This window comes from Mauremys mutica, chromosome 7 (genome assembly GCF_020497125.1).
Source record: "Mauremys mutica isolate MM-2020 ecotype Southern chromosome 7, ASM2049712v1, whole genome shotgun sequence".
NCBI lineage: Eukaryota > Metazoa > Chordata > Testudines > Geoemydidae > Mauremys > Mauremys mutica.
The window spans coordinates 106,206,365-106,222,529 of NC_059078.1; the positions used below are offsets into that span (position 1 = coordinate 106,206,365).

At 39.3% G+C, this 16,165-nt stretch overlaps 1 protein-coding gene across 1 annotated transcript in view; it reads right to left on the reverse strand.

Moving 5' to 3' along the window:
- Window positions 1-16,165, reverse strand: part of MKI67 (marker of proliferation Ki-67) — a 44,707-nt gene that overhangs the window by 17,338 nt on the left and 11,204 nt on the right. Inside the window, exons 4-12 of the mRNA XM_045024603.1 lie at window positions 13,585-13,666; window positions 13,386-13,501; window positions 11,867-11,936; window positions 10,243-10,312; window positions 8,183-8,431; window positions 6,497-7,408; window positions 5,705-5,949; window positions 4,481-5,033; window positions 1,505-1,620 (exon numbers count right to left, since the gene is read on the reverse strand). Coding sequence (XP_044880538.1) covers window positions 1,505-1,620; window positions 4,481-5,033; window positions 5,705-5,949; window positions 6,497-7,408; window positions 8,183-8,431; window positions 10,243-10,312; window positions 11,867-11,936; window positions 13,386-13,501; window positions 13,585-13,666 — 2,413 coding nt within the window. The remainder of the gene's footprint in view (window positions 1-1,504; window positions 1,621-4,480; window positions 5,034-5,704; window positions 5,950-6,496; window positions 7,409-8,182; window positions 8,432-10,242; window positions 10,313-11,866; window positions 11,937-13,385; window positions 13,502-13,584; window positions 13,667-16,165) is intronic.

Consider the following 16,165-nt stretch of genomic DNA (forward strand, 5'->3'; position numbering starts at 1 on the left):
TTTCAATCAATCACTTTGATTTAAATCATTCCACCCCAGTCAGAGCAGTATAAAATGCGTATTTGGCCCATTCCCTATCACAAAGCTTTTTAAGATTAAAACAAATTTTTGTAAGGCTCTCTATTTTCATTTTTCTGCTATAATTGTTCCTTATAGTTCCCATCATGTGTTAAGTTTGGGAAATGGGGAGGAAGAGAAAAAAAACCTCACTCTATCAATGTTTTGGCACCCAGAATGGGAGAACCATTTAATGGTGACCTCAAAGGTAAAATTTGGCTAGAAATACGTCAAAAAGCAATGCCTACGTACTAAAGGTAATCAACTTCTAGAAAACTCTGCATACAACAATTTAAGAATTCAAAAAGTTCTGAATAAATCAACATTTTCTACTGCTTGTTATAATCAATTTCTTACTGAACACAAAAGTTAAGCTGCCTCCCTCTTTTCCCCTCCTGGCCCCGCAGGTGTGACTACCTTCCTTTCTGCTGACAACCCAACAACCCAGATTTTAGACAAAGGCCCAGTTTTTGTGGACACAAAAAGCCAAATTCTGGGAATCAAACTGTGTTTACAACATGCTACTGCAGAACACTAATACGGAACCACTCTACTTAACTGAAGGAAAATTTTCTAAATATTATTATGACAAAATTAAAATTTATTAGAAATTCACAGTTTCAATTGTACTAGAAAAGATTCAATACACCGAAGCGGACTAATTATCTTCCACATATACTCCCCTCAAGTCCTTAAAATAAGGCAGAAAACAATATATTATAGTCTTTGTACAATTGAATAGGCAGAAAAACAGACGCAATAGTGCTTTCTTTACTAAGGCACATTTAACAGAAATTGCTTTGTAATATGAAATAATTGTGACAAGAGTTGTATATCAGTCCAGAAACATTTGTGTTTCCAAAGCACTTTTAATAAACAAAGCATCTCCCCCTTCACTACAGTTACACCGGAGAAGTAGCAAACACAGGACTAAATTCCAAAGAACCTTAGACAAGTTAGAGCAATAAACACCTACGTTTTTATTGTACTAATAACTTTAAAGTCCTACATTTCTAGTCTGTCGATACAGGAAAATATAAAACTGGGTGTGTGAGAGAAGACGATCCACAAGACCTTTATCTTCAGAAATGGTCCACATTATAAAAGAGTTTGAGATCACCGATAACCTTGTCTCTTCCATTAGTTCTGCTGAACAATACTATATCTCACTGTGGATATCAAAATATTTTAAAGGTACACATTCTTTAGTTTCAATTAAATCCTGTATTTAATATATCAATACAATAAAAAAATGGTGCAAATTTGGCCCTGTCCTTTCACAAATCAAGAAGGAATATTTGGAATCTAGCACATTTAGAGTCATCCAGGAGATGTGTATCAGTGCTCGAAGGCTATTTAGCAGACAAGGAAGCGGACTAAAAATTTATTAAACACCGATGAGGCTATGCATTCAGAAAATAGTACGGTTTATTTTAAATAAAAATACCTTTGGTGATTTTGTTAATGTCTTGGTTGATTTTCCTTTGAGAACACATTTTTTAACAGCCTTTACTTGTGGTCTTGCAACACCCAACTTCACCACTTCTGCCCAAGATTTTGCAACTGGAATGCAAAAAAAAGAATTAGATTGAGAACAGTTCTCAAGTGTGCAAACAGCAGTCCAGAGTTATTTCCTCATAATTCCCATATTTAAAGTACATTTCCTATGGAACTTTGTTCAGATTGGTAATTACAGGTGGAGGTGGCAGTAACACTTACAGTTGAGGTTGTATAACACTTTCCATTATAAGGCCCTATTTTCTGTTGCTTCTATCTTTGCAAAACTTTAATCATTTGCTTTGGAGCAAGGACTTGAAATTTGGCTGCTGGTCCTTGTGAAAATCCACCCTATTTTGGCAGAATTATAGGCTTCTGATAATTGCTATTTGCACATGCTCAGAGGTTTATTAGAGGTAGGCAACAAAATTAACCAAAGATTCCATCTACACTGGGTATGCGCTATCTCCATTGAGCCCTGTGCCAGCCACATTGAGCATGCTCCTGACCAGGGCTGAGCAAAATATTCTACAATTGCTCCTCTAGAGATGATAGCCAGAAAGGGAACAGGAAAGTTTTGGACAGACAGGAGCAAAGTGGGAATGGAACAACATACAAGGATAGGAGCAGAGGGAGAAGACTGGTAAGGATAACACCAGGGTTTATTAACCTATGGGTTGGGACCCCAAACTGGGTCACCAAAATGTTTCAAAGGGTCGCATGGCAGCTCCTGTCCCAGAGTTGTTTGGGCTAGGTGAGCCTCTCCAGGAACTGCAACCTCTGAGGTCCCAGCACCACTCAGGTTTGGCCCAGTCATCATGACAACAGGACTCTGGGTAGGCCAAATCTGAGCGAGTGGCACTGTAACCTCATTAGCCTGGTTGCAACGCCATTCACACAAATTTGATCCAGTTATGGGAGTGGGACTGAACCTAAGCAGCACTGCAACACCAGAGAATGCAATGCCCAGAGCCATGAGCCAAGCCCAGCCAGCCCACAGTTCAGGAGCTGCCATTGTGAGTTCTGGGCAGGTCCCAACCGAAAACACCCCAGGTCTCCACCTCAGACTATTTATTGGGTTGCAACAGGCCATACACATCTATAAATGGGTCCTGTGCTCAAAAAGATTGAGAACCACTGGTTTATACAACTACAGCACACTCTTCCCCATAACCTGGAGGCAGTGGGGGGAGGGTGAAGAGAGAAAGGAAGAGACAGGATACCCAAGCAGCCAAGTCCCTGTCAGCAAATAGCTGCAAAATCCACTGGGAACGTGCATATCCTCCACTCACAAAAGATAACAGCCTACTCCTACTACCAGTTACTATTAGCTCTGCTGGTTAAGGTCTGTACTGTGTATCTAAAAGTTCCAGTGGGGTGGGGGGGAATATGATTCCACAGGATGGAATTTATCTTTTCAATTTGCATTTTTAGAAAGCTGAGGAAATTACATTTAAAACTATTTCTAAAGAATTATTAGATTACAAAATCAAGCAATAAAAAGTTGGGGACTGCCAGACATAAGATTATCCATCCACTCTTAATTCAGTCAATTTGTTATATGTATTATGACACTTATTAATTACATGTTCATATCCATTTCCCTCCCTCCCCCACCACGCAAAGGACTCCTGTAGACAACTGATTAATTCCCTGAGCACCATCCATCCTATGCACAGAATGATGCAGGACACCTGCCTCATTTGTTGAAGAAGCTGAAAGTATGTAGTGACCCAAGCAGGGGGCCTGCAGGAACAGAAAGGATGTTCTTGTGGTTAAAGACAACTGAATGTCATCTTAGTGAAATGGATTCTATTCTAAGGCTAACACAATGCAGGGGAGTAGTGAGTAGGGGGGTGATTTTACCTCTGATGATATAGATACTAGAATACTGCATACAGTTCCAATGTCCACATTTTAAAAAGGATCTTGAAAAATTTGAGAGTATGCACAAAAAGCCACAAAAATGACTTGAGGACTGGAGAAAAAGCCTTACAATGAGAGACACAAAGAGCTCAATATGTTTAGTTAATTAAACAAAAGTTGAGAGATTACTTGATTATAGTGCTTAAGTACCCTTCACTAGGAGAAAATACCAGATACTAAAGGGCTCTCATCCAAAAGATAAATGTATAAGAGCCACCAGTGGCTAGAAGCTGAAGCCAGACAAATTCAAGGCACAAATTTTTATTAATGAGGGTGATTAACCATTGGAATGAACTACCAAAGAAAGTGGTGGTTTCTCCAACTCCTGAGGTCTTTGAATCAAATCTGGATGCCTTTCTGGAAGTTATGCTTTAGTCAAACGTGTTATTGGGCTCAATACAGAGATAACTGGGTGAAATTTAATGGCTTGTTATATACAGGAGGGCAAACTAGATAATCTAATGGTCCTTTCCAGCGTTAAACTCTTCAAAGCTATATTCAGTGCAAAGTTTGGATGTACAGAAAATAACACATCGCATCACATACTGAATGATGAGGATTAAATTCATCCTGTGCACTAAAAAAGGCAGGGGTTTAGGGATGTAAATATCGGTTAAAAAAGTAAACCGGTTAAACAATTAAAATTATTTCGGTTAACTGAGGTAGCTGTCGGGGGGGGGGGGGGGAGAGCCCTGGCATGGCAGAGGCTCGGATCCCGCTGGCTGGTGTGGCATGGCCGTGGGCCCGCTGGCCCGGTCAGGGCTGAGGCCGCTCCGGCCCAGTCCAACACGGGGCCACTAGTATTAATGATAAAATTTGGTTAACCGGTAACCCTAATGCTTACTGGTTAACAGTTTAAATCCCTAGTGGGGTCATGGAGAAAATATAGTATGTGATTATGTAATTAAAGAACATCATAATGCATATGCATGAATTAATGGCTTCTGTTCAGTTTTTAAAGAAGCATTAGTAGTCTCCAAAATCAACTACTTAAACAAACCTAGCAAATTGGCTTTAGAAGCACCACTTCTTCTTTTAGAATGAATTGTTTCCACAGCATCACTCCTCCTCTTCATGGGAGTTCTCTTTGCAGAAAATCTTATACTACGCCTTATTAATTGTTTAGGTGTAGTTGGCACAGACACCTGATGTTCCTGGTTAATATGTAAAGATTCAGGTATCTTGACTCCAGTAAAATCTCCATCACTTTCCTTAACTTCTGTTGCAGCAGTACCCTGCTCCTTTGAAGTAGGAGATGGTGTGCTAATGTGAGAAATAGAGAAACGTCCTTTTGTGAATGGTGTATTTGATGGGGAGTTTGCAGTGAGCTTAGGTGACATTTTTTCAAGGGCAGGCGGCGAAGCAGCCGGGGACCTTCTGGCGGGCGGCGAGGCAGCCGGGGACCTCCTGGCGGGCGGCGAGGCAGCCGGGGACCTCCTGGCGGGCGGCGAGGCAGCCGGGGACCTCCTGGCGGGCGGCGAGGCAGCCGGGGACCTCCTGGCGGGCAAGTTTTTTTGTGATGATTTTTGTCTCTGCAAATGTTCTGAAAGATCCTGATAGGGTTAAAAAAAACAGCTCTCTCACAAAGTAGAAATACAAATTCTAACCTAATTCTGAAAAGCACATGCTCAACATATCAAATTAACTGAAATAAACTTTGTTTTACTCATTTAAAATAAAATTTGGAAATTAAAAAGATGTTTAACATTTTCATTTCAAAATAGCTGTAAAAAGGGTAAGAAATGAGAATTGAAGTAAATCATTTATTACCTGAACGTAGGTTAAAACTTCAATTTTAAATAGTTGTGTTACATTAAGTTTGATACATATCTTTTACTAAATTTAATTCACAAGTTGGTGGAAGCAATGCATAAACATTTTCAGGCTACAATTAATTTGTTATTTTGTAGCTTATGGCATTTTATTCCTTTAGTCAATTTTCAGTCCAAATTGCAATAGTTTCCCAATAAATGTCAATTCCAGTTAATGTAATTTATAGTAAAAATACAATCTCAAATAAGACACTGATGAGCTGGCCTTCAAACATGGGAGTTCAAAAATACTGAAGAGCTAGTTACACTGGAAATAGCTGTATTTAAATACCATCTAAAGCTGAAGGTACAGTATCTACATTACCTCATGTATGCCTTTTCTGTAATTTTCAAACTTAAAATTTCTATTTTGTTTCCTTGGTAATGTTTAAATTTTCATCTTTAAAGTTTACCTTGATTACAAGACGTTTGAATCCCTGTCCCTTCTTCAGAACTGCACGAGGTGAATTTCCAAATGGTAAGCTTAACCTTGCTGGAATTGCACCTCTTCTAAGTGGTGAATTGGGTGGTAGACTTTTATCAAAAAGTTCAGGACTGAGATGACCACCAAAGGACACTCTCTTTCTTTTCCCAGAAGGCTGATGTAACAACTCAAGCTCTCCACTTTTCCGCTTTTGAGGTAACCTCTTTGTCTCACCTTTTAAAAATTACAATTGAAAAATGTCTTCAGATATATGAAGAGTCAAAAAACATTACAACATATAAATTAGAAATTAATTTTTACTCATTTTAAAGTCTGAAGCACATTTCAAGCCACATTTAATGAGCACAAATCCTTATAACTTAGTTTTTGCACGATTCAGTAGATGTAGTTACATTCACATTTTCTCAAACAATTTCAATGTATTTATTATGGTTAGTCATAATTACATACACCTCTACCCCGATATAACGCTGTCCTCAGGAGCCAAAAAAATCTTACTGCATTATAGGTGCAACTGCATTATATCGAACTTGCTTTGATCCGCCGAAGCGCACAGCCCCGCCTCTCCAGAGCACTGCTTTACCACGTTATATCCGAATCCGTGTTATACTGGGTTGTGTTATTTCGGCGTAGAGGTGTATACAATACTTAAGGATATATGTGCAGCAAAAAAACCAAAACATTTTTTCACTTACATAAAACATGATAGTCTCTCCCAAATAAATTTAAAATATAGCTCCTAACCATACAAAGTATTTACCTGACTTTTTCTCTTCAATAGGTAGGCTAGAAATATTTATTTCTGATGCTACTTCATCATCTCTCAGAAGTGCAACACTTTCAGAGCACCTTCTTTTTGATGACAACCTGTGAGGTCCCAGTACAATATTAGCATCTTCCACCTCTAATTTCTGTTGGTAGTTCTCTGTGCTCAGCTTTTCTTTAACATCCCTACCTTTAATATCTACATTCTTGTAATGTTCTTGAGATGGATCTCTCTCCAATGTTTCTTCAGCCATCTTTCCAGAGCTCATTCGTCTTCCCCTTCGCGCTCCAGAGTGATGTTTATGGCTAGCAGAAGATTCATCTTTCGGTGTTAACCTTTCCGGAGTTAATAACTCTGATAATGGACTTTTATTTGAAATTTTTTTACTTTGTCTAACACTCCCTTTGGGGCTTTTGGAATCACTATACCCAGGAGAAAATCCAACGGTTTCAGAATCTCTCTCCTTAGTTATGCTAACTGAGTAAGTCTCATCATGAATTTCTTTTAGCACTTCTTCTGCATTTAAGGATTTTCTTGGTGTAAGCTGTTTACTATTTCTCTTTTGCTTTGAATATTTATTACTTTTTCCCAAAATACAGGATTCATTCCCACGAACACTACTGCACACTACATCTTTCTTTTGAATTTCATTTACAATTTCTGTTGCTTTAACTCCTAATGATGGATCTTGTCCAGTCTGTGGTTCACCTGAATTTGCAGAACTTATTTCATTGGTCTTAGAACTATTTCCTTCAGTAGAAATCTGATTAAGTTCCACATCGTTTATTTCTTGTTCTTTAACTTTAGACTGTTCAATATCTTCACCAATGATTGTCTCTTTTTCCTTAGTTTGGGTCTCTTGACCAGATGGAAATATCAATAATGAAATTTGCTGGGCATTAGTCTCTGTAGAATAAATATAAAAGTAGAAAACAGAAGTTATTTTACATTTGGTTAAAGAAATATGTTGTAAAGAAAGACCCTAACTAGCAAGTAAAAGAAAGGCTTGGAAAGTAATGAGTTATATAAAGCCAGAAAAAATGAAGTAAGGAGCATGTCTGATTAAAAGAATAACTAATGAAAAAAGGGTACATTTCTAAAAAGGTGGCTTCTGCAGATCATTTTAAACAAAAGAGCCAACATAGACCTTCTACCCCACATACCAGTGTGATCTCAAAAATTAGGGAAAAGGAAAAAAACTGTTGGTCAGCAAGGAGGGAAAGAGATAGGGAGGAAAAACCTTGGGGAAAAAAAGAGGTTGTAACTCTCATCTAGATTAAGATTGGAAATAAAGGCGAACTGTCTCAAATTGCTGTTTAGCTGAAGTCTGTACTTGGGGATGACATGACTTTTTTTTAAGCGTATAAAAAAGGTAAACTTTGCTAATACCTGCCTGATAATGTTGGAGCTGACAAATATGAGTCTCAGCACCCCAGGATTTAGCCCGTTTGATCAAATGTTTTGTTACTCTTTGGATATAGTAAATTGTTTATTAATTAGGCTTTGTAGGCCTGTTTAGAGCAATACTATAAATTCCATTTGGCCTTTGGATTTAATAAAGGAATCTATGGTTAAATTAGTGTTGTTCTAATATCCTGCATAAATAATAATAATTCCTACAGTGTCCATCAACATTATATCACCATCCTCTCTCTCTCTCTTTTTTTTTAAATATATCACCTGCTTGTCGTGGCATAAGTATCTCTTCGTTGCCATCTTTCTGTGTTTTCACATCAATCTCATTTTTCAACAATTCATAAAGTTTGCTAAAAGGAGACATCTCATTTTCTCTTCTGTTAGATTTAGCTGTTCTGTATGTTGATTTAGGTGTTGCATGTTGTTTGGCTGGTACAACTCTGGAAATATCTTCCTCAGTGCTTTGCTTGTCATTTTCACCAAAATTTTGGCCTTCACTGTCTATGTTTTTATCTAGATAGTAATAAAGGGTAAAAAGAACCTTATACATATATATTTTAAAACTGGAGGACTGTTATTAAATGGGTGGAAAAACACATTTTCTCCTTGGACAAGATTTGCTCTTTTGAATAAAGCAGCAGCAACACCAATCAGGGTTATACTGGGATAAAAGATCAGCACTAAAGTTTTGCCCACTAGTCAAGCTCTGTTGGCAACCAATTTGAATTTTTCTAATACATTCATCAGTAGTTAAATTGTTTAAGCTAATATTTAAATTGTATTTAGCCTCTAAATTAGACTCACATTGAGATACAGCAGTTCATACCTCAGACATATCGTCTATCTGCAAAATCAATGACTGCATCATTATGGTTCACACAGGCCTCTTAGGGTTTTGTCTACATTAGACAGGTGAATGGATGGTAATTTCAAATCAGTTGGATGAACCTGATTGTTAAAACTCCAAATAAGTTTGTTTAAACTGATACAGAATTACCATGGTAAATTAACATCTGGAATCTACATTGATTCTGTGACGCATGATTGTGGCAACTGCCACTGAGGTCCTTCCCCTTGTCTCAGCATTGCTTGAGGCCAGCTTGGATGGCTGCTGACAAATGCTGGTATACCTTGACTTCCCTGCTGTGATTGGACAAGTTCCTCACCCCACAGAAAAATGATGGTGCAGGATCTCTCAAAGGACCATGATGAAGCATATAACAGCTTTTCTATAAAATCTTTTTTTGGGGGAAAAAAAAGCACATTTTGTGATTAAAATAGCTCAAACTGAGCTCCATGCAGAATGTAGTATAGCATTATTAGTATGGGGCAGGCAGATTGTGGACAAGGTGACCCTTAGACCTTGGATTTTGAAAACAGGTGTTGATATGAAGAGACGGGACACTTCAGGAGAGACTGTTGCATTAGTGGGAAGACATTTTGTGGTGACAGTGTTACCATGATTGCAGGATGTGTCCACAATAGGTACTTAATCTATTGTACTAACATCAGTTGAGACCTACTCCTACTTGGTACAGGGATAACTTGCATTGATTGACCCTCTCTGAAAAACCCATTGTAGCAAATCTGTGTGGATGAATGGGCACGTCCCACTGACTAAGTACATCAGTCAACTGATCCTAGTGTAGACAAAGCCTCTATTTCTCCATCTACTGCAGATCTACTGATGGTGAGTAAAGGTAGCAATGCTAGTACAGATTTTGAATCACTGTATTCTATAGACTTGCTTAGGGTTAAATACTAGGGTAGAAAGCCCACAGCACCTCTGCATTTGCACAATACTAGTGGAGCTGCACTTGTGGTGGTGAAGTTTAAAAAAAGCCTAGACTACACACAGTCGTATGGGCTAAAATGCACAGTTCTGCTCCGAAAAGCAACTATAAATGGCATCTTCTGAATTGATGGATCTTTTTCTTGGGTGCATCCAAAAGCTGTAACTTTATAATCCATCATAATTTTTTTTTAAATTTTCTCTTCCTATTAGTACTCAAAAGCAGATATAACATTTGCTATGGAGAGTAATGATTCTTTTCTACCTCAGATACCAACTGAATTAGTGAAATTTTAATTGCAGTGGTTAATTTTGTCTTCAACTATACTGCTGTAATGCCACTGAAAGGCAGAATTTGGTCTGCCAAATCTATCTATTAGGTAACATTAAAATAAAAGTTCAACTGAGGTAACAGGTTGACTTGTAAAATGAATCTTTAGACATTTTCTCATCTTCTTTTTGCAAACATACTAAGAATAAAATGTGACTATATAATACTGAAAAAAGCAAACTACATGAAACAACTACCAACCAGACGTATGAGGACTTTTAGATGTTGGGCTCTGTAATTCCACTTCTGCCACCTGCTGAACATGAAGAACCTGTAAATTTGTACAATGTTATGATAAAGCAACATATTTTTATCACAAATACAGTTTTCTATGCTACATTTTCAGAAGATTACAGAATTTGGCCTCTCTTCATAACCAAGACAAATTTTAATTGAGCACCAGGCTTACAAAACAAATTTAAATCCACGCATTATATGAAATTTTACAGTATTTGAAGATGGTCACACAGGTTACTACTTGAGTAAGACATCTGAGGCTCTTGAAGACAGTTTTATAGTTTGTCTTATTTTTGGAATAGTCGTTAATTCCAAAAGAGACTGTAGCCTAAGCATGCATTACAGCTACATTCTGATAACTGAACAAAACTGAGATGATATGCTTATTAGATTTCAGGGCAGCCTGCTCATCAATATAATAAGACGCCAGGATTGTCACCGTAAAGCCTAGAATGTCTGTTGAGCCAGCGTGAAACATCGGAAACAACTACAAGCATGATTGAGAGTTCTTTGCTTAGAGTATCAGGTTCAATCATCACTGGCATTTGTGGTCTGTTACAAAGTTCTCAGCAATTTTGACTTTATGAATTACATCTGTGCGACAGCACAAGCTTTCAGCTACAGTGGGCATGTACTTATCCCATGCTAAAGTCCTAGATCATTGTGATATCAGAGGTAACAGCTAATTTGTATGCAGGACACTGCACAGATAATGGATTACTTGGCCCAACTACCACACCTATGTGACAATATGGGCTTTCAGATAGTAGTTTAAATATAAGAATTGCAGCCTACATAAGTGTTTCAATGTTCATGACAATCAGCTGATTAACAATATCCCTACAAGATATTCATTTCAACAAGTATTTTGATAATATGGGCAAGAGACTGTAAAAGAAAAGGTTAACAAAACCTGCTAGTCATGAAGATAAAATTTAAAAATGTATGCTTTGATCAATCTTTAGAGAGACCTCAACATTACTTTAATGTAATGGGGATATGGAATAACAATCACAGATTATTTTCTAAAAGAGGCTGTTCACAGTTTTGCAGACAAGCTTCCCAGTTTTGCTAACTTAATTCCTTGAGACTGTCATTGACCAGGAAGATAAAGAGGCATGTCATTAACAACACTGCATTACTTATCTACTGCTATTCAGAATAAGATTATATTGAAAGCAAGAACACTAGAAATACTTTGACACAGGGACATATAGCTATGATTTACTCCTGTAATTCTTAAAATGTAAAAATTAAGGTACAAGGATCTCAAATGTCTCAATACCTCTGTACCCTGTCCTCTCTTAAAACAGCCAAACTGTTTTTTAAAAAAATCCTTAGTTCTGATGCTAAGTTTAGAGTATTATAGTTAAATATTTACACTGCTGAAAACTGACACAAGCCATATGAATTAGTAAATAGTAAGAAACCAATATTTCTCAAGAGTTTCTTCACAGCTTCAAATCACTGGATTAGCGTGTGATGCCAAGCTAATAGGGAAGATAAATCACTAAAGCAATACTAATATGACACGACAGATGACACCATGCATATGTTCAGCAAATGTAGTCAGTGGCCTTAAAATTACCTGTAGGGTTTCATTTTTTGGAGTTCTAGAAAGTCTCTTTCTTGGAGTTGATTGAGGAGGATATTCAAACCTGCAAAAAAATTAACAGAAGAAAACCTCTTTGCTTATGTTATATTTATGATGGCTAACTGTAAAACATACATAAACCCTGTAGTAATTGTCCCCTTCCAGCAATAATACCATTATTTAACTGGTTATAAATTGCACTGAGGCATAGTTGTGAATTTTTCTCCAAAAGTCTGTTGTAATAATTGAGCCTACACATCTACCCTAATTGTGACCTCAATTGTGATATCTTTTTACAATAACCAATAACAACAATTGTTCATGGGAAAAGGCATAAAAAGGAGACAGAAAGACTGAATTAATCCAAATAAAAAGGCTTACTGATTTAGCTTAAGGACTGTGTTAAGATGAAACTTGGTAAACATGAGAAACGTGAACCAAAATTGGTACTTCAGAAACTAGGCCTAATTGTTGGACAAAATAATGCAGGAAGCACTATTCAACCCACCACTACCTTTTGAGGTCCTTAAAGAAAGAAATTTGGGGGGAAAAATTGGCTAGAGGAGCAAGTTTCATATCATGGTTGCCACCCCTGCCATCTCCTGGGACCCTAAGCCTTCATCATTCTGATCCTGAGAGATGTCCTGACCAGACCAGGCCAGAGAGAGGGAACCAGATGATATCACCACCTCTACCAGCTCATCAAATCCCAACCACCACCTGAGATGAAACACAATTGGACTTTAACAACAGCTGCAACAGCTATCAACTGACTTCTTTTTTCTCCTCAAAGGACAATTATTACAATTTAATCTAAGATATGTTAAACAAGGGGGATTTTCCTTCTAAAATTTCTCTCCAGCTAAAGGGAAAAATTCATGTTTTTAAAATGAAAGCCTTACTTAGTAGTCTACATTTCAAAGCGTTTCAACTATTTTTCCTTCCTTTCTTTATCTTAATAAAGGTTAAAATGATTTTTAATGGTGCGTTTGCTATGGTTCTAAGCAGGCTGTGGTCTCTATATGCCAAACTCCAAACCTTGTTTACCACTGTTTAATGTTGGACAATGACTGCATTACATCAACACCTTTGACCCTTTAGCCCAGATATTCCATCTGAATTAATACAACACATCTAACCTTAGGAGAAAGTCACACCAGGATATCAAGACAATACCATCATGAATAGCTTATTGGTAAATAGTTTAAAGGTGACATAATGCTTTAACAGCCCATCTTTCTGATCATACTATGCAAAAACTCTTTAAGGAAATATGAAGCATGAAATTAGATTAAAATAAATTTTAGGGAGTAAGAAGAAAATGTGTAAACCTCAGATTAAAGGGGGAAAAGATACCCTCTTTGTCTCTAATCCCACAATGAGATGTGGGTAGGTGGACCCTTAGGAAGCACACTGAAATCAATGGAGCTCCTTGAAGATGTAAGAGTGTGCTTTTGTAAATTTCACTACAAAATCAGTGCCATAGTTCCTTGCCTCCTTCATTGCTACTGACCTGAAAGAACGATCAACAATAGTGAACACATCTCCATGCTTCAGATGTGCAGGTTGCTGAAAACTGTTACCATTCAATTGCGTTGGATTTACAGTACTTAAATTAATTAAGATTGCCTACAAATGAAACAAAAATAGCTAGTTCAGTAACCTGAAGAAATGCAATTATGGAATATAATACAATTAAAAACAAAACTTACCTCCTTGTTCTCATTGACTTCAATTTTACAATGTTCTTTTGAGACCTGAGGCAGCTGTATGCGGATATCGCACTCCGTTTTCCTTTGGTTGAAAAGCACAACTTTAGTTTTAAGCAAGTAATTAAGAGAACAGAAAAACTTTATTTTAGAGAATTTGCTTCTGAGCAGGTGATCATTTAATATCTGCAAAAATGTTATGATGCTGTTTGAAAATGCAATATAAAAATATTTAAAGTCAGCACAAGGACTGTGAAAACCTATAGCAAATTTTAAACTAAATATACACTATTAAAATTTACAGCTTCTTAAACTAAGAACTGGCTGGATATATGTCCACCAGATGCACGTACATAGACAATTCTGAAAAATCTTTCACTGCTGCACAAGCACTGTTGCAGCTCCACTATTGCTAGCAACAGTGGAAAGTTTCCCAAAAAAATCAAAAACAAAATAACTACCGGTAAGTTACAGAAGATTTCTCCCTCCCACAAAAGATGGTTACTCACCTTTGTAACTGTTGTTCTTCGAGATGTGTTGCTCATATCCATTCCAATTAGGTGTGCGCGCGCAGCGTGCATGTTCGTCGGAAGATTTTTACCCTAGCAACACTTGGTGGGTCGCCCCCTGGAGTGGCGCCGTTATGGCACTGGATATATACCCCTGCCGACCCAACGGCCCTTCAGTTCCTTCTTGCCGGCTACTCCGACAGAGGGGAAGGAGGGTGGGTTTGGAATGGATATAAGCAACACATCTCGAAGAACAACAGTTACAAAGGTGAGTAACAGTCTTTTCTTCTTCGAGTGCTTGCTCATATCGATTCCAATTAGGTGATTCCCAAACCTTACCTAGGCGGTGGGGTCGGAGTGAGATGTTGCAGAATGCAAAACTGCTGAGCCAAATGCTGCATCATCTCTGGACTGTTGAACCAATGTGTAATGTGAGGCAAAGGTGTGAATCGATGACCAAGTGGCTGCTCGACATATATCCTGGATGGGAACATGGGCCAGGAAGGAGGCAGATGAAACTTGAGCCCGAGTAGAATGGGCGGTGAGGTGGCTAGCCGGAACGTGAGCCAAATCATAGCATGTATGGATGCAGGATGTTACCCAAGAAGAAATTCGTTGGGATGAGACCGGAAGGCCTTTCATCCGGTCTGCCACAGCTACAAAGAGCTGAGGTGACCTTCGGAAGGGTTTTGTTCTCTCGCTATAAAAGGCGAGAGCCCTGCGAACGTCTAGGGTGTGCAGCTGTTGTTCCCGACGCAATGGGTGCGGCTTCGGGAAAAAGACTGGGAGGAAGATGTCTTGACTGACATGAAAGGCGGACACCACCTTAGGGAGGAAGGAGGAGTGTGGTCGCAGCTGTACCTTGTCCTTATGGAATACCGTATACGAGGGGTCCGCTGTCAAGGCCCGAGGCTCAGATACTCGTCTTGCCGAAGTAATAGTGACGAGGCAGGCTGTCTTCCAGGAAAGGTACAGCAGCGAGCAGGTGGCCAGTGGTTCGAAAGGAGCACCCATAAGCTTGGCTAGCACCAGGTTGAGATCACAGGTAGGGATCGGGTGTCTGACTTGAGGGTACAAACGTTCCAATCCCTTGAGGAACCTCGAAACTATGGGGTGAGAGAAGATTGATCGGCCATTTTCCCCTGGGTGGAAGGTGGAGATGGCTGCCAGATGGACCTTTATGGAAGAGACCGCTAGGCCCTGTTCTTTCAGGGACCAGAGGTAGTCCAGGACAGTAGGAATGGACACCTGTGTGGGGACTGAGTTACGCTGAGCGCACCAGCAGGAGAAACGCTTCCACTTGGCCAGGTATGTCATCCTAGTGGAAGGCTTCCTACTGCCCAAGAGCACCTGTTGGACCGAGGCAGAGCAACGCAACTCAGACTGGCTCAACCACGCAGCAATCACGCTGTGAGATGAAGAGACTGTAGGTCCGGATGGTGAAGCCTGCCGAAGTCCTGTGTTATGAGATCTGGCCAGAGTGGCAGGAGAATCGGGTCTGCCACTGAGAGGTCGAACAACATGGTGTACCAATGCTGCCTCGGCCACACTGGAGCAATCAGGATCAGGTGGGCGCTGTCCCTGCGGAGCTTGACTAGGACTCTGTGGATGAGCAGAAACAGTGGGAAGGCATAGAGTAGGTGCCTCTTCCACGGAATCAGGAATGCGTCTGAGAGGGAGCCTGGGGAGCATCCCTGGAAGGAGCAGAACACCTGGCATTTCCTGTTCTCTCGGGAGGCAAAGAGGTCGATGTGGGGAAACCACCACTTTTGGAAAACAGAATGGATGACGTCCGGACGAATCGACCACTCGTGAGACAGGAAGGATCTGCTGAGGTGATCCGCCAGAGTGTTCTGGACTCCTGGGAGAAAAGATGCTACCAAGTCAATCGAGTGGGCTATGCAAAAGTCCCAGAGGTGGAAGGCTTCTTGACAAAGGAGGGAGGAGCGAGCTCCACCCCGCTTGTTTATGTAAAACATGGCCGTTGTGTTGTCCATGAATACTGATACACAACGGCCTTGGAGATGGTCTCAAAACACTTGGCATGCTAGACGGACCGCTCTCAGCTCCCGCAC